Source organism: Perca fluviatilis, chromosome 2 (assembly GCF_010015445.1).
Source record: "Perca fluviatilis chromosome 2, GENO_Pfluv_1.0, whole genome shotgun sequence".
Lineage (NCBI taxonomy): Eukaryota > Metazoa > Chordata > Actinopteri > Perciformes > Percidae > Perca > Perca fluviatilis.
This window is the reverse complement of record NC_053113.1, coordinates 39,015,669-39,042,002: the sequence shown is the minus strand read 5'-3', so window position 1 is coordinate 39,042,002 and position 26,334 is coordinate 39,015,669. Positions and strand designations below refer to the sequence as shown.

The 26,334-nt window shown below is 40.8% G+C and overlaps 1 protein-coding gene across 1 annotated transcript; it reads right to left on the bottom strand.

Moving 5' to 3' along the window:
- Positions 1-2,363: 2,363 nt before the first annotated feature.
- wdr95 (WD40 repeat domain 95) lies at positions 2,364-25,882 on the bottom strand. Its single transcript, XM_039781690.1, has 30 exons — positions 25,530-25,882; positions 24,798-25,059; positions 23,784-23,807; positions 23,566-23,619; positions 23,393-23,476; positions 23,138-23,203; positions 18,664-18,894; positions 17,368-17,453; positions 17,162-17,254; positions 17,028-17,073; positions 16,887-16,933; positions 15,915-16,032; positions 15,676-15,745; positions 14,925-15,165; positions 14,728-14,833; positions 12,989-13,140; positions 12,607-12,709; positions 12,338-12,444; positions 12,179-12,258; positions 12,028-12,082; positions 11,895-11,940; positions 11,446-11,505; positions 7,315-7,477; positions 7,121-7,216; positions 6,960-7,018; positions 5,423-5,555; positions 5,270-5,309; positions 4,770-4,858; positions 3,227-3,411; positions 2,364-2,892 (listed from the first exon to the last, which is right to left on the bottom strand). Exons 1-30 carry the CDS (start codon positions 25,595-25,597, stop codon positions 2,881-2,883), a joined length of 2,976 nt encoding a protein of 991 aa, XP_039637624.1. The 5' UTR covers positions 25,598-25,882; the 3' UTR covers positions 2,364-2,880.
- Between the last annotated feature and the right edge of the window lie 452 nt (positions 25,883-26,334).

The window sequence follows — 26,334 nt, the reverse complement described above, 5'->3', positions numbered from 1 at the left end:
ATTTGTTTTCCAAAATGTTATTTTGTTTTCCAAAATGTAAATTTGTTTTCCAAAATGTAAAAGTGTTTCATTCTTTGTAATGTTGCATTGCACTTCCCGGCCACCGTATAAAACCCACTTGACTTGAACATGGATATGTAGAAAATTTTGTGAAAATTGAATAGTTTTAATGTCCTTGAGTAAGTTTTCACTTCAACATCACACTCTTTTTATAGCCTGGGTGTAACTAAAATGCGAGGATTTGTGGATAGCCGTGACCTATAATTAGGATGCTTCCCACCCAGAATATTTCTGTCCTACACTTTCAAAATAACAGTTCTCTCCTTCCCTCTATAGGTGCTTATATTCACTGAGCATTCCTGAATAATTCAGAGCTCCCACTTCTTTGAATCTATGAGCTTAATAAAGTTATAGGGTAGTGCTAAAATACAATGTAATGTGTATAACCTACCCTGGGATACTTATTATTACTGTTATTGTATTAAATTACACAGCCTCATACTTTGTAACTAAGATAAAGAGGGGTTCAGGTGTGTGTGTGTGTGTGTGTGTGTGTGTGTGTGTGTGTGTGTGCGTGCGTGCGTGCGTGTGTGCGTGCGTGTGTAGATGTTAAATTGCAGGTTTTCTGTGGGTTTGACTTCTATGAACGGTGTCCCATCAAAATATAAACATCAAAGTGACAAATTACATGAGGGACTGCACAAAATGGAATTGTATGCACGCACTGTACAACACGGCTCATTCCCTTTTTTGTTATTTATGTCACAGTGTATTTGCTTGCATAAACAAGTCCACACTCATACAGTATGGCTCACTTTGTGCATACCTAAAATGCACAGCTAAAAGCCTTGTTCTGTCACTATTTAGTATACACTCTCAATTACCACGAGATAGTATGTCCCTTTTGTATATTGGTGTTTAATGTGGCAAACTCCAGCCTCAGATAGATCTCTCACTTCTTGAAAGTTATAAAGCAGGTAGAGAACGGCTAAAACAATGGCATTACATAATGTTATAAATGTAGCATGTATAAATGAAAAAATGTAAGGATGACAAATTTGAAAGTATGCAGACTTTTATTAATAATACAATGTATGCCAGAGCAGATTCACAAGATCCTTGATGATACATTTAATACACGGATAATACATCATATGTCAAAGAAAAAGATGTATTACGTAAACTAGAAAAGGATGTGATACGTTTTCTTTTTCCTCTAATTCTCTCATAGTTTCAGATTCAGGTCTAGACAGCTGGATCAGTAATGTTAAATATCTTTATTTCAGTTATTCTTCGATAAAGAAAGTAAAAGTTAAAGAATTAATGAAAACAAAAGGTTTTCGGACATTGAAACCTGCACTAACTGCTGTTATTGTTGTTGTTATATGTATATGTTTTTGACTGCTAGGGGCAACTGAAACAAGATTTAAACAACACAGAAATATTATCATCTTAAAGTTAATACGGCTACATGTTAGCAAACAGTTGCCTATTTACAAATCCAGCTGGCATGGAGCAACATAAGCATTTACTTGGAGTCATGTTTGTGTCCACCTGATGAATGAAAGTTCACCTTTTAACTCTGTTTTGGTCTCGACCAACTCCTAATGGAAATATATTTGGCTTTTCAGCTGCTAAAATCTTATCTTGCTTTTTCACTTAATTTTGGTTACTTAAAGGACAAATCTGGTGAAAAATGAACCTAGGAGTTAATAACACATGTGTACAGAGTCAACCGTTCTCTGGGATATGTTTTCATGCTAATCAAATATGACCAGTTTTAGCGCAAACCGCTAATTAGCTTATAATGCAGTCGTCGGGGCACAGTTAAAGTAAAAAGAAATCGCTATTTCTATACCACTAACAAGGCTCAAAATAGCACCACACTTCAACGGTAGCATAATGAGGAACCGTTCACGTATACAGGCAGTCGCCATCTTGGGAAAACAGTCATGACCAGTCGAACGACAAATGCCGTGCAAACACTAACCAGTAACATAGCTCAAAAATGCGTTCGGCGTTCAACTGATCGTGACTGTTTTCCCAAGATGGCGCCCGCCTGTTTACGTGAATGGTACTGTCTTTCTAAACTATCTTTTTAATAAACTGTCTGTACACTTACAAAGTTCTCAATGCTTCGGTTTACATGTAGGGACCCTCATTATGCTACAGTGGAAGTGTGGTGCTATTTTGAGCCTTGTTAGTGGTATAGAAATAGAGATTTCTTTTTACTTTACCCTCTGCCCCGACGACTAGCATTATAAGCTAATTAGCGGTTTGCGCTAAAACTGGTCACATTTGATTAGCATGAAAACATATCCCAGAGAATGGTCGACTCTGTACCCATGTGTTATTAACTTCTAGATTCATTTTGGCCAGATTTGTCCTTTTGGAATACTGAGTAAAATGTACTTTTTTTCTCACAATCTGAAGCCTTAATGACAAAGTTATTATTGATTTGTGTAAAAGCACTCCGCAAAAGCAATTTAGATTTCTTAATTACTCAATTCAATAATTTTCCTCTTCTGTTCAAAGCCCCTTAATGTTGCAATCGACATTTTCACACATTCATTTCATCCATTGATTTACTTCACATGGTCTGTTGTTGAAAAAGCCAGTTGGGTATGATAACATAAAGCCCTCATTCTCACTATTATTTCATTATTTCAAAATGTTCCTTGCTCTGTCTTTATAAAAGTATATGCTGCAATGATCCAGTCCCCTAATTGTGATCAATACTGTTTCATGTTATTCAGTTGAATGCAGTTCCTCAGTGCTGCTTATAAGATGTCAGGTCTTACACCGGTGTTTGGTGGCTCCACAGCATAAAAGCCTTTCAGAGCACAGTGGTTCGATAGCTTGTTAGTATGCCTGACAGTTTCATGACAGAGCCTGAAATGCAAAAGAAGACACACTCACTCTAAATATAAATCTGTCACTTTTTAAGATGAGTCTGAAGACTCATATACAGTAGTCTTTGCTGATGTAATGGTTATAACTCAGCCAGTCTCTGGGTAAATGTACTTTTAATCTTCCTTAGTGTGTGTCGCTGATGGATGTTGGGGGAAGTCTCAGCTTACTGTGTCTCTGACTGCAATAATGCCGCAAGAGGAGCAGGCAAAGATCAGTTCAGTTCAACATTTGGAGGGGGGAGAGACATAGAGAGACACATATATAATGTAGCTTACATTGCCCAGATAATGATTAGAGAAGAAATGCATCTCACCTTTAGTTCACCTCGATGAGCCCCAGTCTTGTCAGTATTGATGGCATCAGAAAGACGTGTTTTTACATTCAGAATGTCATGATCAGGCATACTCAGAGGATCAATCAGAACCTGATAGGGGACAGCAGGATGTTTCCACGAAGAGGGGATGTGGACGCTCCAGCTCTCAGGCTGCCCAAAGGTCCCTGTGGACAAAGACCAGCATTTTCCTTTTCAATGTTTTTCCAAATTGCACGGCATGGTGCTGAATGAATGTGATAGAGTCAAAGCTGTGGCTTCTTAAAATGTCACAATGTCTGAATCCATTTGAAATCATTTATCTGCAGTGCCCTGCAGCACACCTCCTACAGACACACAGGGACATTTTTTTTTACATTTTCTTTATATTTTTATAGCAGGTTATTATCAGATACAGTCCACATTGGTACATAAAAACAATCATATTTTTCCTTTTTTGCCAAATAAATATTAATGGCATTTCCTTACATGCAGCTATTTTCAAGATAGATGTGAATCTTACTTTTATTCTTCCTGTCTACTTTCTGTCAGCGGGAAAAGCTGAAGATCACTAACTTCTACAAAAAAACTGATCATTACTGTACAAAGAAAAATAATGTCATATACAAATTAAAATGATCTGCTTTCTGCCCAGTTATCTTGTAGAAGCTATGGATGCAGTTTTTCAAAAAGTGGATGTCTCGAAATGGGATCACATTCTTCCCTTGGCTTTAGAGAAGAGTTGTAGCTGATTTAAGGAATAGATTAACATTTTGGGAAATACAAGAGTTAGATGAGAAGATTGACACCGCTATCTGTAGGTTGTGCATTAAATATGAAGCTACAGCCAGCAGCCAGTTAGCTTAGCTTAGCACAAACAGCTGGGCGCAGTGGAACTTCCTGTTGAACTATACGGCTCCTGAAATCCCCAGCTTCAGTGTGTCATTGGGTTAGTGGTAATTATTTGCTCAATAATATTTATATTATGTTTGTTGCTTGCAATGTTATGGCATTTAGGTAGGTCCTGCATCACTACCTGATTGAATGGCCTATTTAAAAATATAATCTTAATACATTTACTTTATTATTATTTTATATAATATTTGTGTAATATTGTGCTTACATTGTCCATATTCCTAACTTTATTTGTGTGATAACCAAAATGTAACTGCCACACTGTAAACCTGGAGCAAGGACGTATAACGTATGAGTAAATGTTTGTTTACCAGCTCTCTAGGCAAAATATGATGAAGCTGTGGTCTGCTGTGTGCACTGTAGCCTACTTGATAGACACTTAAAGGTGACAGGGCACGTACACAATGCAGAGTGGGAGGAAGGGGGTACCATAAGGGCCCTCAGCTAATTTTTACCCCAGGCCACTTAGTGGGTTAATCCAGCCATGTGCACCGTCACACTGAAATGAGCATGCCCACAAATAACAGCATTTCCACCTTTAGCACTGCACCATGCTCAAGATTAATGTGGTTTGCATGAACATTATTAATGTCTAGAAAGACAGGATTGACAGATACAAAATGACACCAACCAATGAATTCTCCATGTGCACTCCAAAGGCGCACAGTGTAGTCAGCGGATGAGGTAAGCACCACTTGATCATTGTCAACAATCTGCAGGCTGGACCAGAATAAAGAGACATGAGATGAAATGAGAGAAGGCATTTCTGGCAGAACACTCTAAATCATCCACTCTGTTGCTATGTCTGATGGCAGATGCACCCCGGGCAGCATCTCGCCTATAGTGATCGTCTGTTTAAGACCTTCCCACACACAGTTTCTACTATACTTTGTTTGTCTGTACTGCAGCAGAAGGAAGTTCTGCTGCTCCAGCTGCCACGACACCTCAGACTGAGAATGATTGGTTCCACTAAGGATGTACCCGCAGGGACTTTTAAGTGCCATACAAAACTAAAAGTTAAGGACACAACCCAAAGTCTAATTTCTGTTTGACTGCAGTTACCTGACAATTTGAAACTTAAGACAAGATGACTTTGTGACTGTTATAAAATGTGTTGTGTATTTTACATACCCAGTAATTCTGCTGGTGTGGGCACGCCAGAAGTGTTCAGCTGAATGAATGTGAAAAAACAAACAGGACATGTAATTTTTCATGTTCTGATGACAGTATCTCTTCATATATTCTTCATATTTCAGTCAATGGAAAGAAAATAATGTAGCTAACCTCTAGGTGATTTTTGCTCAGGGGCAAACTTCTCCATGTTGTAAACATAGATGTAACCAATTCGGTCAGCAGCGTACAGCAGCATGTCCTTGTCTGTTTTAGCCAGTTTTGTAATCTTTTGTTGGTATTGAGACTGCAAAATTAATAATAAATAAATGGAAAAAAAGAAGTGCTTTTCAGTCATAGCACTGGCATGTTAATTATTTATATTCATTATTTGGCTATGGCTGACTAACTGCTACCCTCCTTGCAGACAGACTTAATACATATCCCCCGATTCCACTCCATACTAAATATGTCTGGCAAACAAATTGTAGAAACTAATTATCAAGGAACAAAAATACATGAACATAAAAGCACCTTGAAATGGTTAAGAGCCATTGTTGCTAGGTAACAAAACACAAGTGGGTTATAATTGCAAAGCAAACATGTTGTTTTAAAGTGCTAATATTCTGCTTTTTGGCTTTTTCCCTTTCTTTTATTGTGTTATATATATTTTTTGTGCATGTTATAGGTTTACAAAGTGAAAAAGCCCAAAGTCCCCCCTAAAGGGACTTACCATCTCCAACAGAAAACACTGTTCACAAACTGCTCCAAACAGCTCTATTGTAGTCCAGCCTTTACTTCAGAGACAAACATGGTCACTTTGTAGCACACGTTATAATGCTCGCCTAGCTGCTAGCGTGGCACGCCCTCATACTCTGCTTCTGACTGGCTAGTAGTTCTTACCTAGCTACTGTCAGGGCACACCTTCATACTCTGCTTCTGACTGGCTAGTAGTCCTTACCTAGCTACTGTCAGGGCACTCCCTCATACTCTGCTTCTGACTGGCTAGTAGTCCTTACCTAGCTACTGTCAGGGCCTGCCCTTATACTCCGCTTCTGACTGGCTAGTAGTCCTTACCTAGGTACTGTCAGGGCACGCCCTCATACTCTGCTTCTGACTGGCTAGTAGTCCTTACCTAGCTACTGCACATGTGCGATTCCCAACAAAGATGGAACAGAATTGAGATGTCTCACTCTGTAGCTAAAACAGAGAGCTCAACACACAGGGTGAAAAGAGGAGCTGCAGCAATTTGCAGTACAACAACAATATGGTGTTTTTTGAAAATTAAACCATGTAAACCTATTCTGATATAACCTCTAAATACAATGATGAACCTGAAAATGAGCACAATATGAGCACTTTAAGGTTTTGTTGTGTAAAATATTAACATTTTATGTTTGTTAGCCTCAAAACACAATTATTGCTTTCTTTAGGAGGATTTCAGCACATTTTACAGTATTTCAGCTTCATGCCCCCATGTACACCCACCTCCCAATATTAAGAGTCCCTGCTTTGCATTATGTAGCTGCAAGTAAGGTACCTGCTAGTTGTTAAAAAAGAAACTAGAACAAAGTAAAGAAACAGTGCACCACACATTATACCGTTTAATCAGCCATTTTGAAGATAAAAGTAAGAACAGGGAAACTGGAGTCCTATGCCTTAATATCCAAAAGTGAAACCAAGAAATGTTGAGTTAAATACAGTATCTTACAGCTTTGAAGCTGCCCACAAATTTTCCTCCACTGGGCACGTTCCAGAGATTTATGCAACCTTAAAAAGAGAAAACACATAATTAACAGTGTATTGAAAGACATTGTGAAAGATTGTAAAATGCAATCATGCGCTGTAATCAGTGCTGTTGTTAACACTGACCCATGGCTCCAGACGACAGCAGAGCTGTAGCCGAGGAAAAGTGCTGTAACTTGGAGTTCTTTATGAAAATGATGCTTGGAACACTTGTATCCAGTCCTGTGTAACAGACAAAAAAACATCAAACAAATGCAATGTTCTGAACACATCAGAGTTTTTATTGACTATATTTGTCATTCGCTTTGCTCCAAAATCACCTTCAACATTTTGGTGTTCAGCTAGAAGAGGACTGACAAACCGACACTGTATACGTCCAGACACCACATTCCACACTAGTATCTCTCCATCATAGCTGCTGGTGGCGATGAGAGATGGAGGACACTGCGCCACACAAAGGATGTCATCCTTATGGCCATTTTTCTGAGGAAAGACAAAGTGTGAGTCTCTCTAAACAACAGGATAAGAACTTCAAAAGTTCAACCACAGTAGTTCTATTTCCATTAGTTTCCAATTTATGAAAGATTGTTGTCTTTGTTTGTACGTAAAAAAGATATAGTGTATTACATTTCCTATCACTTCAGCATGTTTTTAGCCTGGTTGACACCAGACCCTTCTCAGTTGTAACTGAGTGTGGGTCTGGGGAACGTTCATTCACAGCCCATTTCCAAAGGGGCGTCACCAACAGATGCCACTCAAATGCCTCTGGGCGCAATTGGATAGTCTTTCAACCAATCAGACCAACGATCCGGGTGACGTAGCAGCGACAGCGGCATCAGCGGCAATGACCGTCGCTGCGCTATTGTCATTGTGTAAAGCCCGCCTCAACGGCTGTGATTGGTGCCTCGATTTGGAAACATTGGAAATGGGCTTGAATGGGCTCCTGGGCAGACGTTCTTGCAGAGCAAATCTCAAATTTGCCGGAGGTTCGTCAGGGGTTTCCCAGGCTAGCATGTTTTTAACCAACCGTAGAAATGTGTTCAAAGATGACACTGGCAAGGAAAGTTTCAAAACCAAATAGTATTTTCTAACAGATAAAGACTGATATGGAACTAATGGTACAGAACCTTAAATAAATACTTCTTGAGAACCTTATTGACAAAAAAGCTAGCACCTCTAAAGCTCACTAATTAACATGGGATATCTTGTTTCTTTGGTCTGTGCAAAAAGGGAAATGAAAGCGAAATAGTGCATATTTCCCACTATTTTAACCATACCAATTAAAGAAATGATCAAGGAGTTTGCACAACACACAGAATAAGTAAGAAGAGGTGTGCACCAAAACGTCAAGGAGATGTCTATAAAGAGCCAAGGAGTCTTATTCAACAGTTGAGAGATTGGCGGGTGAACAATGTTTTGACTGTGTATGAATATCAAAGAGGTTTCATTGAAGTCTTGCTTTTTCTTACAGCACTCTGGCAAAGTGTGTCACACATTTTAAATTGACTGATTTGATGTCAAACCCCTGAGCAAACAAGCCAAACATGACTCCTGCTACTGTATTTCACATTGATACAAAGCAATCCATCTTGTGCGAGTATGTCGGAGTATGTTACGTGGAGCCATGCTGCCAACAAGAAACTGTACACAAATCAGGAAAAGCAGATGGCAATTTTGACACAATATATTCAAAGACCAAGCACACAATTTAGCTGAACTGGGACATGTTTTAAAATATTAATGAGATGCAACACAACACTGACCATCTGGAGAAACAGAAAAAAAATCACAGTGAACCCAAGGCTCGGTAGAAAGAGGAAAGAAAACTAATAATTTATTCGGTACAACCCATTTTGTGACTCTTTCAGCCATATCACCAATAATGAAAATCAGTTCGCCTAAAGCTCATAGCAGATAGCAACGCCATCATGCTTCCGGAGGTACCACTTTATACTGGTCAAATCAGATAAAGGAACTCTAGTCTGTGTGATATTATTGAGGACTAAACAGACAGTGTTGAGAGCATTAAGCTGCATTCATTATTGTAGTTGGTGATTTTACCTGGTAAAAAAGTATATTTAGAATAGTAGAAATGTTTAGGAATATGAGTTTAGTTATTTGTGAAATATCCTTACAATTACTTAATTGATTGCGATGCAATTCGGTACAAATATCCATGGTGCTCGGACGATAAATCCACATGATTTTTGGTGATACCCTGACATTTCGACTAGCGCCACCATTAGGACAAGATGTTAATTTGTCCCATACTTTGTTCTGTGACCAAGTACCTGCAAAACTAATGACACCCATCTACCTCAGCTGTACTTTATGTTTAGTGATAATTAGCAAATGTTAAAGCTAACATTAAATGCTAACAACGCTAAACTAAGATTGTGAGTTTTTTAAACGTTATACCAGCTTATACCAATGTCAGCATGCTAATGCACATTAGCATTTAGCTTGACGCACCACTGCCTCTAGGATTGCTGGAGAGTCTTGCTTATTGCTACAGCATAGTTGTTATATATATATTATAAAATATAATATAATATAGTAGTCTAAAGGTTGGGCATTCACATTAAATGAGTGGTTTCTTTCACAATTCACCAACTATAGATCCTCAGTGATGAGAAATATAATCCCTAAAGAATGCCAATGGTGTTAGCAGCTATCTGGCGTGCCCTGGATTACTAAACTGTGACATTTTAGAGGATCTAATCATTTGCATTTATTAAGGTGCTGTTTGAGAAAGATGTGTTGCTTTTTGAATACATAATAATCATGAGCCTACACTTTTGTTCTTAAACTAATCCTGATATTGAGCTTATGCAAAAAAAAAAAGCCGCAGCCTATCCCCTCTCGGACTTGCAATTTAAGACGTCTTTAAGTAATTTTAAATATTTAGGAATCTGTGTTACCACAAACTACTCTGAATTGCTCAAATGTAATTTCTCGCCTCTCCACCGTTGGTCTCTCATACCTTTATCTCTGGCTGGCAGGATAAACTGTATTAAAATGAATGTGCTTCCCAAATTCCTCCATCTCTTTCAATCTATACCCCTCTTTATTCCAAAAAATATTTCCACTCACTCGACAGCTTGATCTCTCAGTTCATATGGGAGAAAAAACTGCAGGGGAAAAAATACTGAGCTAACCCTATAAGACACTGTGGTGGGAGTGCACATAGGGCATTTGCTGCACACCTTGTGTTCTGAACTGAGTCAGTGATAAAAGCATCTTTATATTTCAGTGAGAGCTCCGACTCTCTGGAGCAGAGCCTGCACAAACGACAGGTATACTGACAGGCCAAAGCTTGGCTGCACTGGGAATTAGACAAAGCAAAAAACTTAGCAAAACTATGTGATGTGAGGACATCACAAATGATGTGTTGAAAATATTCTATATTAAACTATATAAATTAGTATATATACAACATGCATACAGGAAGACGGCAAGAAACTAAAACATTTCACAGTTTGTAATAGAAATTCTGAAAACTGAGAGAAATGGGACACAGGGAGAATAAAAGGGATGGGGTAACTTTAAGTTAAAAAAAAAAAAAAGTCTGCAGGCGATGCTTCACAGTAGGGCAGAGATCAAGGAGGCTTTGTTACCCATCTCTCTCTGAGATTTCTAGCAAGTCAGCAAAAAGGAGTCTTAGGACCAAAGACTACAATGTCCTCCGTGTGTCTGTGCAATATGAACACACAACCAGCAGGGAAGCTTTATCTTTACAGGCCTGAAGGTGCACCAGTGACTGAGGCAGAGCTAGAAAGAACTGGCCAAGCACCTCTATATGATGCACAATGATGAGCGTTTAAATGGTGTACTGCATAGCTTTTTACATTATTTTATAACCTACTGGCTTTATAAATGCATCCTGATATATGTTTTATATGTAAAATCTGGATCCTTGTAACCACCGCTAAAAATGTAATGGAGTAAAAAGCACAATATTTGTCTCTGAAATGTAGTGGAGAGGAACTACAAAGTATTCTCAGGTGAAGTACCTGAAATACCTCAAAGTTGTACTTAAGTCAAAATTACTTTCCATCACTAGAAAAATGCAGATTTTCTAAAAATATTTTTATATATAAAAATACACAGTAGCAACCAAATGAGACGAATGCAGTGCTAATTGAATAATTACAGAGCTCACTTGCCTGATGTGTTTGTGATCATGCATTCAGTTCACAACAAAAACACCCAATTTGTCCTCTTGTCACTTTAAACACAGAGAGCTGTGCTTTTTAGAAATGGAAGAATAACGATTGGATCCATCCAATGATTCTACCATTGTTATCTCGTCCGCCTGAAATAAATGGCACAGGGGGAATGCTAACTCTCAGCCGGAGCCCACTGAACTACAGTGGCCTACCTTATTATTTTGGTCTGCCTGAACATATTCTCAAAGTTATCGTCAAGACAATTGTCTGTTCATTAATCACCAGATCATCCTGCCACGAAGGCTGCGGCCTCTGGACGTGATGAAGGTCCTCAGGTATGTCCTGACAAAATACAGATGCACAGTCAGAAAACATCTCAATATCAATACATTTTGTTATGTCTGAATCAGAAACATTGCTGGTAGAAAATCCTTGTAGCACATTAAAATTCCTATTAACCAGATAATGACAAGAAGTGTCATGCAACAAAGAATGTGCACACTACTTTCTGGTTCTATAATGAAATTCAAAACAGGCTATATACAGCATGAACTCTCAGTAGATCTTTTGCTATTTCAGAATGGAGTTCAGCTGGTAATGACAATGTAAACAAATGCAAATGGTATGCGATACGATGGAGGGATGGAGGAATTGGAGAAATAATTGGAATGGGATTTCTGACACACAACTGACAAATAAAACCTAGCAGAACTCGTGTCTTTTGTACTTACTGGGTAAATGTCAATCATCCGGTCCCGGCCGACAGACATCACATAGCTTCAAACAAAAAATTGCACAAGCTCAACTTGAATTAAAATGCATACTGAGCCAAGAACACTTGGCAAATATCACATCATTACTCACACATTCCTGTGAACTTGCAGAAAGATGCAGTCGCACACTTCATGACATTCACCATCTACAGGAAAGATTGAAAGATTCTTCGCAATTATTAGATAGTTTAGTATTTCCAACTTTCTGTTTTGAGGAAGTAATGAAAATGTACAATACATACCCTTCTTTAGTGTCTTTAGGCACTGACCATTGTTGAAATTCCAGATCTTTAAACAGCCATCTCTTCCACCTGTGACGAGTCTGCAAACACAAGAACATAATGTAGTATGATGAAGTAGTGGCTAAATATTATATTCACAAGCTGCTTCATGTACTGTACCTCCTCCCTTTGGGGTCAAAAGTCATGCATGTGATGGCAGAAAGGTTGTGTGTGCCTCCAAACTCGAAAACCTGACGCCCAGTGTCAAAATCCCAGACTTTTACAACCTGAAACAAGGAACATTTTGAGTTAATTGTACAGTTGTTACATATCAAATAAATATGATTATGTTCCTGTTTTAACACAGGCTGGATTCATTTTGTCATTTTGTGGAAATGTGAAGTTGGGTCATCTGGGTGTGTGATGTTGTAAAGCACATATTTACTCACAGATCCCTCAGTGCAGCTGACAACTTGACGGAACTCCTCATTGTAGCCGCAGCACATTACAGTCTCATTATGTGAAACAGTCAGACGGCTGTGAAGCCATGGCCTTACAGAGGCAAGAGATAATCAAATGAATAAAAGGGACATGAATATTAAACTGCTGCAGTCATCTCTGAAGAAACTAAAATCTTAGTTATTGTATTTTTTTGGGTGAAAGTGAGATGTTAATCCCTCAATAGCAAATCTTCAAAAGCATCAGCTGTCTTTTTGTTTTTGAATTTCACAAACGTGCTTAAATTAGTTTAGTTGAGGAATATGTTTTCAAAATATCTTCAGAGTACAATGGGTTATATGATGAATAAAGCACAAAGGCACGACAGCCAACCTTATCTTCAGGGAGAGCACAGCCATACAGTCTGCTGCAATGTAAAAGGATTCCACAGCAGAGGAGTACGAGCATGCAGATATGTCACCATGAATCCCGCTGGCTTTGGGGTCTGCTGTAAACAGGCAACACTGATCTTGAATATCCCAAATCTGAAATGGGAACAGTGAACAGCGATAGAAGAAGTATTCACATAATTCACCTAAGCAAAAGCAATACCAAACTACTCCATTACAAGTAGAAGTACAGAAGCATTGGCAATAATGGGTACTTAAAATATCAAAATACTAAAGTTATCATGCAGAATGGCTCCTGTCTGTGTTATATTATACTACGGCATTATAATGAACGTATGTAAGCAGCATTTCAACATTGTAGCTGATTGGAGTGGAGGTAATTTATTCTGTAGTTTAATCTTCAATTAAACATCAGGTTTTATAAACTGATTATACATGTCTGGGTAAAACCTTGATCTTAAAAGTAACTATAAGTAAGTATAATATGTAAAAACTCAAGTACTGTAAAATGTGTGTCAAACTTTTACTGAAGTACAAAACTTGTGTAAATGTATTTCCACCGCAGATGGTTCAAATGTGGTTAATGCATATACAGTAATATGAATGCTGTACTTCTTTGGATCATTTAGAACAGCGATTCCCAAAGTGTGGTGTGCGCTAGTGAGGGCCAAATGAAGATTTGTGAAGCATTGCCTTTATTTTCTGAGCCCACTAGATGGCGCGCTCTTGGTCTGAAGAGAAAGGCCTAAGGCATCGCAATTCAGTGTATTCTCAACCCTTTGTTGAATCTAGTAGGCTCAGAAAATGAAGACAATGCTTCACAAAGCTTCATTTGGCCATCACTAGTGCGCGCACCACCCCTTGGGGTGCTTGAGGTGCCGGAAAAATGTAATGGTGTAATAACTACACCAGTACTTTTTAGTGGGATTTTTCATGAAATAAAAACCTAAAATTGAAAACATTGCTTTATAAATTTTAAATTAAAAACTTGCATTTTAATAAATGGATAAATGTACCCAAAATGCACTTCAGTTCCTGCCAGTCAGCCTGTCTTTACATAATGTACGTGTAGGGTAACATTGCTAGCTTTAACGTTACCAATAAATGCCTACTAGCTAGCCTACTAGCTGAAATAGTTTATTTATGCAAATATGCACAACTGGCTAAAATCAGGGAAACTGTCAGGTGGGACATCTAAACATATTAGTCATGAAAGAGGAGCTAGAAAGAGAGAGACTGAGGAATTGGATGTGAGCGAAACGGAGAGATGGGTTGGGCCGAAAACTGAGCGGGAGACAGAGAAAGATGAGATTAGAGCGACCAAAAAGCAGGATCGGAGAGCACAGGCAAATCAAGAGGACATACGCTCATCATCCAGGCAAGTAAGGGAAAGAGGCAATGAGACTGGGCATCAGACTGGAAGAAAACAAAGGAAATATGATGAAACTTATTTAGCCGATTGCCCAAAGCCACAGTGTGTGGTGTGTATGAAGCCCTCTTATCTATGTCACCACCTGAACACAAAGCATGCCAATGTCAAAAAGTCAAAAAGTCAAAAGCCCCTTAATTTAATTTGACCATAAAAAGAAAAGATTAAAAAAAAGATTGGGGGTGCATCAACCCGGTCAGGATGTAGAAGGGGGTGCGTTGCCTAAAAAGTTTGGGAACCGCTGATTTAGAACATACAAAATCAGCGAAACACAAAAATGAGTGATGAATTACTTTCACGGTTCTGTCTATGGAGACAGAGAAGATCTGACTGTCCTCTGAGAAGATGCAGAGGTAGATGATGGGAGCAGAGTGTCCTTTCAAAATGCTGGTCGGTTTCCTGAAAAAATAAAAACAGAACCACTAGGAGGAGGCCTTTAAATGTCATGTTAATTGTCTTGAAGAAAGACCACTGACTTCTGGGTCCTCACCCCGAAAAATGTGGGTTCCACATGCGTATGAGTCTGTCCATGCCTCCAGTGACCAGCAAGCTGTGCTTCTGACAAAGGTCAAAGGTCTTGACACCTTTGTAGATGGTGAAAACGGTCTGGTCACATGCTGCCCGGAGCTGTGGAGTCCAGCTCAGTTGGACCTTCTTGGTCTTACCTTCGTAGCAGGCCTCTCTGATCTCACCCAGCTGCTGCTCAGCGTCCGTTAAAGGCAGCACACGGCCTCAAGAAGAAGAAGAAAAAGCATTTTATTGCCAGGCCATGTGTGTGACCATCGATCAAACATGCTTTGTGGAGAAAGGGTAAGCTATTATCTGAACAAATGACAAAACTGGCAAGTGGACATGGCAAACCACACACACACACACACACACACACACACACACACACACACACACACACACACACACACACACACACACACACACACACACACACACACACACACACACACACACACACACGTGCACACAATAGACACACGTGCTGGCATTGATTGGTTAATTTGTGATAGATGTGTCATCATGAGTCATCCCCCACAGCTCTCCTACCAGGCTGAGTAATGTTCAACACCCAGTATAATGAATGCACATGGTAGAGTTAAAGGACCAAATGCCTTTTTTAATCATCATTTTCAACATTCATCACTTTTTATCGGAATCTTAAATCAGTCATGGAGAATATGCATATGTAAGAACAGACATAAGTTTGTGTTTTAGGTCGATTAATTTACCTATAACGAGGGAGGACGATTCTTCATTTGATGAGGAGACAACAGCTTGAAAACCTTGAAAATATTTTGCCTACAGTTAAAGAGAAGAGTTAGTTGCTTGCTAGTCTGTTTCAGGATGTAAAATGCCACACCATTGAACACAACTTGGTACACAACTTTTGCAGATATTATAATATGTCATTTGACTTAAATTAATTTCTTTGTAATGGAAGTGTGGAAGTGGAAAGGTAAAATGTCACCTGTGTTACCCAGTCCTGATGAACCTTCCATCTGACAAATGTCACATTCGGGGAAAGCACTGCATTGTCAACCGCTATGTTGGGCATATTTTCAATCTTTGGTAATTTATTCCATAATCTATAAAAAAGAGAAGTTGAGATGTGCAATCAGGCCTGAAACTGTGTCATATTTTCTGAGACACAAAGCCTGTGCAATACATATCATTTATTTGTTTGGCGTGGAACATATAGGAAGCAAAGGTATCATTTTCCACCACATTTGGAAGTTTCTGTGATAGTCGACTGCTTACCTGACTTTCAATAAGTAGTTCACAGAGTCCATAGACTCAGTTATCGGCTATAACCAGAAAAAGTGCACAATCCCTACTGTGAAAGACACTCCCTCTATCAATCTCACATACATTTGCTTTCATCGTGAATACATTGAAATGTGCCACATTTAACTGAAAAAAAGAGAAATACAAAATAGCTTTTTACATGGCATTGGCCAGGATACTGGTGCAATTCAATGATCTACCAGTCAATGGAGTACTGACTCATTGGAACAACTAATATACTGTATGACACATTCCCAAAGGTTTGTACAGTATAGCCTGGGGGAATTATAAAATCCAATGCATTTGCTTTAATGAAATTTAAAGAAATATGAATTTCACAGCTACACATCTAATATACAGCGGAATACATCCTCTCAGTAATAGCTACTTAATAAATTAACAATTTTCTTACTGAATTGGAGACATTTTAGTACTCAATGTGACTGAAGGCAAAACATATTTCCTTATACTGCTCCAGAGATCAAAGCTCAATATTTTATGTTATTTGATCAATACATTGTTATATTTTCAAGAAAATATGAAAATTGCATTACGCTATCTGAACATTAGATAATTCAACATTTGTATAATGGCTAATTGAATAACTGAAATAAGAATGCATGTGTGTAGTAAGTATTTAGAAAAGCATAATTACCTGAGGGTATCTCCAACAGAGGATATTAAAATGATAGTCACACATCCCTGAAAGAAGTAACCTCTGCCAGTATTAATCTGGTGGAATATAATAAATGATTCTTGTTTGAGAATCGGATAAGGTTTGAACAAAAGGACCTACCTCCGTGTCTCCATACAGAACACAACATTTATCAGGGCCAGTGTAGCTATTGAGAAATTTGGAAGAAAAAAAACCATTAATGTGACTTATTGTGACATTTGGAACAAATGTTAACATGCAGTTATGTTGCTCACCCGTAATCTAATGTCAAAGGCACTGTGTCTAGTGCATTGATCTGGCAATAAGGCTCCAGAGTGGAAAGCTCATAAAGTTGGATCTCTCTGTCCCTGCAAGATAACAAAGAGACACACAATAGTCTGGAACCTGCAGTAAGAGTAAGCCTAATCAATGTACGCAATAACACCTTTGGTCTTTAAGTCATTTTTATGTATCATATTACCCCGTTCCGATCATCAGCTTGTTGAACTCTGTCATCAGAGTAAAATCACTTGCCCACTTTGACTTCCTGTTTGCAGGTTCTTCCTTCTGTAAGATATGAACAAATCAGTATGTCACAAACACTCCACGTTTCATAGGTAGAGGTAGATTTGATGCAATACGATAGAATAGACTATACAGACGATTTGTGAAGATTCAGCGGTAAGTTGCCAATGAATAAAGTATATAATATAGTATGCTTACTAAATCTAGTGTAAAGTGTTATGATATTTTGTCCTCACTATACATACAGAGGAGTGACAAAATAACACAATCATCTTAAACCTTATATATGGACAATATTAGAGCCAAAGTCTGGTTTGGCCTATAGACCTCCATTGTTGTCCAAAAACTACATTGATGAGCTACACGGTTGCACTACATATATGTTTAGATCTGTGTCTTCAGTAGAAACCAATGGGCTTGGGGCTTGACTGCCACAGACAGGGTATTGAAAGATGGAGTAATACACGTTGGTTTTTATCTTTATATGGGATCTGTTAGTCTGGATGCAAAGTACATTTCCAGGATGACATCCGGGGTGTAGCTCACACGCCAAATGTCAGGCTTTGTCCCTATCATTCCGCTCTCTGTGTGTTGCCGTTCTCAAAATCTCTTCGCTACGGGAAACAACAACACATTTCGAGCTAGCAACTACACACTGAAAATGGCAAGTTTTGTAAAGAAATTGGAACGTGTAGTAAGGCAGGCCTGCTTGGTTCTTTCAGGGAATGATTGTAAAGATTGATGATTGTAAAGAAAGAGAGAATATGTTTACAACATTTCCTCTCTAACTGGGATGTTTTGGGACCGATTGATGGGATTGCTGTGGACAAAGTACACACGGCGATACACTGGTAAGAACAAATGACGTTTAACCATGTATCAGCTAATTTATATAGCTCACGTTATTGTATTGTGTGAACAGTTAACCTCATTTAATATTGTATGTGGCGTTTTCTTTTGCGGGGTGCAAATGTTCCACCAAAACAAGTTCCTTCCTGAGACTATTTTGCAGAGCCACCGTCGCTGTGCCCAAAACAATTGTGATTGGTTTAAAGAAACGCAAACGAGACAGAGCGTTTTTTTTCTCCTATCCCAGAATGAATCTGTGGTGTAGCCAGACATTACTCCACATCGCTGTGGAGATAGGTCTGGCAATGCTAGACTAGGGATTTGCTGACAATAAGAAAAATATAGAATGACATCAGACTTGTCTTTAAAGTGTTCAGGTAAATGTACAAAAGTTAAAACATACAAAAATGTTTTTGGTCTTCAGTGGTTTCAGTTCAGGGCTCCAGTAGCAAACAACCCCGTCTTCTCGCACTGTTGCGACGGTCCCATCATGGGTGGAGTGGATGTTGATGATGGGGATGCCATGACCCAATGCCTTCATAGTGGCTGGCAGGGTGAAAGCCACCTGCTTACTGCGTCTTGCAGTTTCCTGCTTCTCTTTGTACTCCTGCATCATGTGTGTGCTGAACTCGCCCTGCGTCACATGAATTTTTGTTAAACAGGTAATATTCAGGTTGACTATCCTGCATGTTGATATTCAGAAAATGTTATCATGGTTATATGTGCAAGAGCGTAAGTTTAGTTAAGTACGGGCAACACAAAAGGCTTCAAAAATAAAACAAAAAAATGAAAGCGTGTAGATGATGATGTTATTTCCTACATTTGAACTATGCATATCAATCTACTTGTACTCTCCGGGAACCATCACCTTATCGTGGTGGAGAGGTTTGTGTGTCCCTTTGAACCTGAGGGCTGTGTTGTCTGGAGCTTTGTGCTCCTGGTAGGGTCTCCCAAGGCAAAGTGGTCTCAGGTGAGGGGCCAGACAAAGAATGGTTCAAAAACCCCATGACACAGGAAGAGATGGAGTGACCCTGCCCAGAGGAAGCCCGGGGCCCCCGTCTGGAGCCCTGCCCAGACGGAGGGCTCGTCAGCGAGCGTCTGGTGGCCGGGTTTGCCACGGAGCCCGGGCCGGGCACAGCCCGAAAGAGCTATGTGGCATCCATCTCTCCGTCCCATGGGCCCACCACTTGTGGGAGGAACCGCTGGGGTCCGGTGCGCTGCCACACGGGTGGCAGTGAAGGTCAGGGGCCTCGACGGACCAGACCCGGGCAGCAGCTGGCTCTGGGGACGTGGAATGTCACCTCTCTGTGGGGGAAGGAGCCAGAGTTTGTGCGGGAGGTGGAGCGCTACCGGTTAGATCTGATGGGGCTCCTGTTGGACTCTTTTCTTCTCCGGAGTTGCCCAGGGTGTGAGGCGCCGGGCGGGTGTGGGGATACTCACAAGCCCCCGGCTGAGTGCCGCTACGTTGAAGTTTACCCCGGTGGACGAGAGGGTCGCCTCCCTACGCCTGCGGGTTGTGGGGGGGAAAACTCTGACTGTTGTATGTGCATATGCACCAAACAAGAGTTTGGAGTATTCGGCCTTCTTGGAGACCCTTGAGTGGAGTCCTGCATGGGGCTCCCATGGGGGACTCCATAGTTCTGCTGGGGGACTTCAACGCGCACGTGGGCAATGATGGAGACACATGGAGAGGCGTGATTGGGAGGAACGGCCTCCCTGATCTAAACCAGAGTGGTTGTTTGTTGTTGGACTTCTGTGCTAGTCATGGATTGTCTATAATGAACACCATGTTCAAACATAGGGATGCTCAAAAGTGTACTTGGTACCAGAGCACCCTAGGCCAAAGGTCAATGATTGATTTTATAATTGTTTCATCTGATCTGAGGCCGTATGTTTTGGACACTCGGGTGAAGAGAGGGGCGGAGCTGTCAACCGATCACCATCTGGTGGTGAGTTGGGTCAGGGGGTGGGGGAAGTCTCTGGACAGACCTGGTAAGCCCAAACGGGTAGTGCGGGTAATTTGGGAACGTCTGGAGGAGGCCCCTGTCCGACAGACTTTCAACTCACACCTCCGGCGGAGCTTTTCGTACATCCCTGTGGAGGCTGGGAGCATTGAACCCGAGTGGAGAATGTTCAAAATTTCCATTGCTGAAGCTGCGGCGAGGAGCTGTGGTCTTAGGGTCTTAGGTGCCTCAAGGGGCGGTAACCCACGAACACCGAAAAGTTCAGAGAAGACATGGAGAAGGACTTTCGGTCGGCACCAAGGTGCTTCTGGAAAACTGTTCGCCACCTCAGGAGGGGGAAGCGGGGAACCATCCAAGCTGTGTACAGTAAGGATGGGACACTGTTGACCTCAACTGAGGAGGTAATAGTGTGGTGGAAGGAGCACTTTGAGGAACTCCTAAATCCGACTAATACGCCCTCTATGGTAGAGGCAGAGCTGGAGGATGATGGGAGATTGTCGTCAATTTCCCTGGTGGAAGTTGCTGAGGTAGTTAAGCAACTCCACAGTGGTAAAGCCCCAGGGATTGATGAGATCTGTCCAGAAATGCTTAAAGCTCTGGGTGTGGAGGGGTTGTCTTGGTTGACATGCCTCTTCAACATTGCGTGGAAGTCTGGGACAGTGCCTAAGGAGTGGCAGACCGGGGTGGTGGTGCCCCTTTTCAAAAAGGGGGACCAGAGGGTGTGTGCCAATTACAGGGGTATCACACTTCTCAGCCTCCCCGGTAAAGTCTACTCAAAGGTGCTGGAAAGGAGGGTTCGGTCGATAGTCGAACCTCCGGTTGAAGAGGAACAATGCGGATTCCGTCCTGGTCGTGGAACAATGGACCAGATCTTTACTCTCGCAAGGATCCTGGAGGGAGCCTGGGAGTATGCCCAACTGGTCTACATGTGTTTTGTGGATCTGGAGAAGGTGTATGACCGGGTCCCCCGGGAGATACTGTGGGAGGTGCTGCGGGAGTATGGGGTGAGGGGGTCCCTTCTCAGGGCCATCCAATCTCTGTACGACCAAAGCAAGAGCTGTGTCCGGGTTCTCGGCAGTAAGTCGGAATCGTTTCAGGTGAGAGTTGGCCTCCGCCAGGGCTGCGCTTTGTCACCAATCCTGTTTGTAGTATTTATGGACAGGATATCGAGGTGTAGTCGAGGTGGAGAGGGGTTGCAGTTCGGTGGGCTGGGGATCTCATCGCTGCTTTTTGCAGATGATGTGGTCCTGATGGCATCATCGGCCTGTGACCTTCAGCACTCACTGGATTGTTTCACAGCTGAGTGTGAAGCGGCTGGGATGAGGATCAGCACCTCTAAATCGGAGGCCATGGTTCTCAGCAGGAAACCGATGGAGTGCCTTCTCCAGGTAGGGAATGAGTCCTTACCCCAAGTGAAGGAGTTCAAGTACCTTGGTGTCTTGTTCATGAATGAGGGGAAAATAGAGCGGGAGATTGGTCGGAGAATCGGCGCAGCGGGTGCGGTATTACATTCAATTTATCGCACCATTGTCACGAAAAGAGAGCTGAGCCAGAAGGCAAAGCTCTCAATCTACCGGTCAGTTTTCGTTCCTACCTTCACCTATGGCCATGAAGGCTGGGTCATGACCGAAAGAACAAGATCCAGGGTACAAGCGGCCGAAATGGGTTTCCTCAGGAGGGTGGCTGGCGTCTCCCTTAGAGATAGGGTGAGAAGCTCAGTCATCCGTGAGGAGCTCGGAGTAGAGCCGCTGCTCCTTCACGTCGAAAGGAGCCAGTTGAGGTGGTTCAGGCATCTGGTAAGGATGTCCCATGGGCGCCTCCCTAGGGAGGTGTTCCAGGCACGTCCAGCTGGGAAGAGGCCTCGGGGAAGACCCAGGACTAGGTGGAGGGATTATATCTCCAACCTGGCCTGGGAACGCCTCGGGATCCCCCAGTCGAAACTGGTTAATGTGGTTCGGGAAAGGGAAGTTTGGGGTCCCCTGCTGGAGCTGCTACCCCCGCGGCCCGATACCGGATAAGCGGACGAAGATGGATGGATGGATGGATGGATATCAATCTAGAAATGACCACAACATGCTTTTCAAATTAACAGTAGTCTAATAGAAATGGTGGTGACATCAGGGATCATGTTGGAGATAAGTGTTTACACACACTTTGGATTGTCTTCTATAACCATAGATAAATTCTATCAATCAAAATCAGAAATTCTGTGTAATTGCTGTAGGCTTTTATTAATTTACTAAGCTTATTTAAAGTCAGATTTTTGTTTGATTGTTGTCATACTTTATGACAGATAGGTCCTTCACTGTCTTATATTTAATATTTTAATCATGTTCAATTATAGCATAAAAATAGGAATTTGATAAGTGAGGCGGACGTGTCTCCCCTATCACCAGGGACAAATACACCCTTGCGAGTGCAGTTGTAAAATTAACGATTTTACTCTGCAAATTAAAAAACAAACCATACTCCAGTGTTACACCAGATAACTGGAAATATTTTCCAATCACATTATTTTTCAGCTTTACAATCCATAAAACCTGTTAAAATCGACTAATTATCCAGTTGAAGAAAAAATACTGACAAGATCAATAAGTTAAGAGTCAAGAGTGAATACAATGCAGACTATCACTTGGGAAACAATCTCCTTTGAGTCGACACAAGACAAATGTGTTATTGCACAGTCAACTTGGCATTAGAAAAGCTAATGAGTTCCAGTGAGTTCCAGTTACACTTGCTACAAATCCTTACTGCATTGCAGTTGTCAAAATAACCCTGTGACATCATAGTGGCCTAACTTTTTATTGCAATTTATTCCTGGTTTTAGCATGCAAGAGAAGTGTCATAACTAAGGCAATCTCTTTAATAAAATGCTGCATGCTCCATAAGAAACAAATATGAATTTCATCTCACCCATGAAATCCTTCCTTGGCCTGAATAATCAATCTTCTTAAATAACCCTTGAATATGTGCATTGCTCTGTGAAATTCAAAGAACAAAAGAATAAAGAACAATATCATTTATTGTCAATTATTCAGGTAAGCTTGTTGTCAATTGCAAATAAGTGAGACACAGAGAATGCAGAGATGTGAGAATCTGAGAGAGAGAGAGAGAGAGAGAGAGAGAGAGAGAGAGTAAGCTATGAAGAGAAATGTCACACTGTCTTACTGTCTTCGGCAAAACCAAACACTTCTTTACTATACGGCCAAAATTCTTCGCATCAATGGATCTCAAGCCACCCATTTCAAAATCCTTTACAAAGAAAAGTACAATCAAATCTTCCAGAAATGAATAGTCAGACTGCCAGTGTGATTTAAAAAAAGATGTAGTTCATACAGTACCTCAAATGCTTGTTTCAATTTCTGGAGGTTGTCGAGTGATATCGTCTCATCAATCTTATTGGAAAGGAAGAATGGGAACATTATATGATGAAGACATGAGCCAATTAATATTACAGGTTGATAATAATAATAATAATTCTAAGAAAATAGCACAATAATACCAGTAATAAAGTTTTACTGGCAAAAATGCTCCTTCCAATTTTTTTCAGTCTACTCACCAGGCAGTTCACAAAGTCTGAGTGCTAGAGAGGAGATATTAATACTGTGTAATTATCAACACAAATGATTAGGGCTCCACCTCTGAGTATTAATGACTATCTGTAAAGGTCACTGCAAGCCATCACCGGCTATGATATGTCTCTGAGATGCTTGCTCAAGGCCTGATGATGGGCCATGCTCTCATGGTGTTAATGACTTCTCTACAATTTGCCACGGTTTCCTAGCAACGCATCCTCGATCCATGACACTCTTCAAACTAGACTATCATTAATAAATAACAGGGATAAACAGCCTACTTCCTGATGGATGTTACTAGAGTCAAGGGTTCCCGCAGTATCTCTGGTGAATTGCAGAGATAATTGTTTTATCAGTCAAAGAGATGAAAGTGCTGAAGGTGTTCACATCACCTCGACTGCTTTCCAAATCCCTTTATTAGAACTTTAATCTGTCATGGCACATTGCTCATTACATTAAGCAGGAGTGTGACTGACATCTGCAACTGAAACTCCAGCCTCCTATATCAGTCCATCATTCCTGTCAGCGTGAAAGCTTGAATTTGAATATACAGGGGTCCTTTTAAGTAGTTGGCCCAGCAACTATGTTTGTTTTACTTTGGCCTGAAAAATGGGCATCCCTGGCTGTGGGACAGATTGTCCTGCCCGATGCGCTGTCATGCTGCAAGTAAATTGATCATCAACTTGATTTAAAATGGTACTTTTGACATTACCTTACATTTATTCTGCCGTTCACCTTGTGAGTGAGATGTGCTTCAGCTGTAGTTGAGTTTAAGCACTTTGGAAATAGTCTGTATAATGGTGAGTGTACCAATGTAGCACTCTAGTGACACCTTAAGGCTAAAAGCAGCAACTTTAAGAATGTAGACTCAATGGGAAAGGGTTAAAATCCATGGCAGTGAAATAATCCAAATTTACGATAACTTTTCAGATGCAGAGATAGGTGGAAATATTTCACATTTACTTGTCTGATTTCACATTTAAATATATGTTGTGTACCTTGAAGCTGCAGAGTCTGAGAGTTAAGTCAATATTGTGTTGTCGTCTCATGATTTGAACCTTATCTCCAAGTGTGACAGAGTGTCTCCGCCTGTTCTGTCTCAGCAGCTCTCGAACCAACCATTCAGGCTGTTCTTGTCTGTCCTCGCTGACACCCCCTCTTCTTGGTGCTGAGAAGTCATCTGTGACTTTCTCACCCCGACAGCCTGGCCCAGAAGTGCTTCTCTTCCTCTCCCCTGCACTCCACAGTTCAGACAGGATGCTGGAGGATTTGAGATGTTGTTTTGATTAAATGCATGCACCATTCCTATAGTGCATTGTTATTATGGGTAAACATTGTTTTGGCACTCATTAAATGTATATCAGAAGATCATTATTGTTGATCATTATTATTACTTGACGCTAGGTAGCCAACATGGTTACAGACTCTTTTATTTTTAAAAGTGTAAACTACTCATCAATCTATTTCATCTTAGGAGTGTAAGTTCCAGGTGACCAGACTTCCTGTACTACATGGTAACTGCTCAGTGTTGCCACGGATGCAACTCAAGCACCATGGCAACAGTAAACATTGTCTGAATATGACAAGGAAAGGCCTCAACCGATGGTCCCATTATCCCTTAACCAGACATTAAAACTCTAGAAATAAAGATAAAACTGGTATTAACAAAACTCAACAAAGACGTGTGATTTTATACTGGTGGTAAGGAGAGCGACAAAGCAGCAGATTACCTGGTCACATGTTGGGTTTCTAATCTTCCTGAAGCTGAAGAAGAGCGGGTCTTTTTGCCAAATGGCATCCTTGTTAGATGGTGTATCTTAAAGGTTGATGTGATGTAAAAAGCAGACTTTAGTGCAGCACATTTCCTCAGACGCCCAAACAGATGTTAATAAGACAGATCTCACATTAGTCTACCTGACACTCGCTCTAACATTACACCTGAGCAGAGCAGGTGGCCCCATGGTAACTAAGATACCAAGAGTGACAACTGGGACTGCAAAACTAAAGACAGAAGGCTGCACTTACAAAGAGAGAAATAGCTTTGTTAAAGCCATATTCAATCTTGTTTAAAAGAAACAATACATTGCACTGTTTATATAATACTTTAATACATTAACAACATGTATAGAGGAAGTAGTCCATTCTGATAGATATTTCCTACCTGTCATAATGAGCCCTACTTTTAACCACATTTATAGAGGAAGTAGGCTATTCTGATAGATATTCAACACGGTCTCACGGCAGTTCGTGAAATGGTCACGTAATTTGTAATCTATTGATTCGTGTACATAGACACGTTAATCTCGGGGGGGGGGTTTCGTGGTGGTCAGCACGTAATGGGAATCTATACGGAGGTTGGGTTTAGGAAAAGAAGAACGGGGAAAGGAAAGGTTACACTTAGGAAACGATCCCCGGTCTCCGGGGTGAAAGTCCTGTGTTTGACCCATCCACCACCCCAACCAACCTCCCTACGCAGAATTTCAGCATTTCATACTAGGCTACTCGCTACTCTGGTCGTACTGTGATCACGAAAGA

What these genes read in the sequence shown, in the direction of transcription:
- wdr95 (XM_039781690.1), bottom strand. Translation starts at nt 25,597, where the DNA reads ATGCCATTTGGCAAAAAGACCCGCTCTTCTTCAGCTTCAGGAAGATTA. An exon ending in TCAGACTCTGCAGCTTCAAG is followed by an intron (nt 23,808 to 24,797) that starts GTACACAACATA and finishes TCTCCTCTCTAG; the next exon opens with CACTCAGACTTTGTGAACTG. An exon ending in TTGTGGGCAGCTTCAAAGCT is followed by an intron (nt 5,556 to 6,959) that starts GTAAGATACTGT and finishes TTAATTTTGCAG; the next exon opens with TCTCAATACCAACAAAAGAT.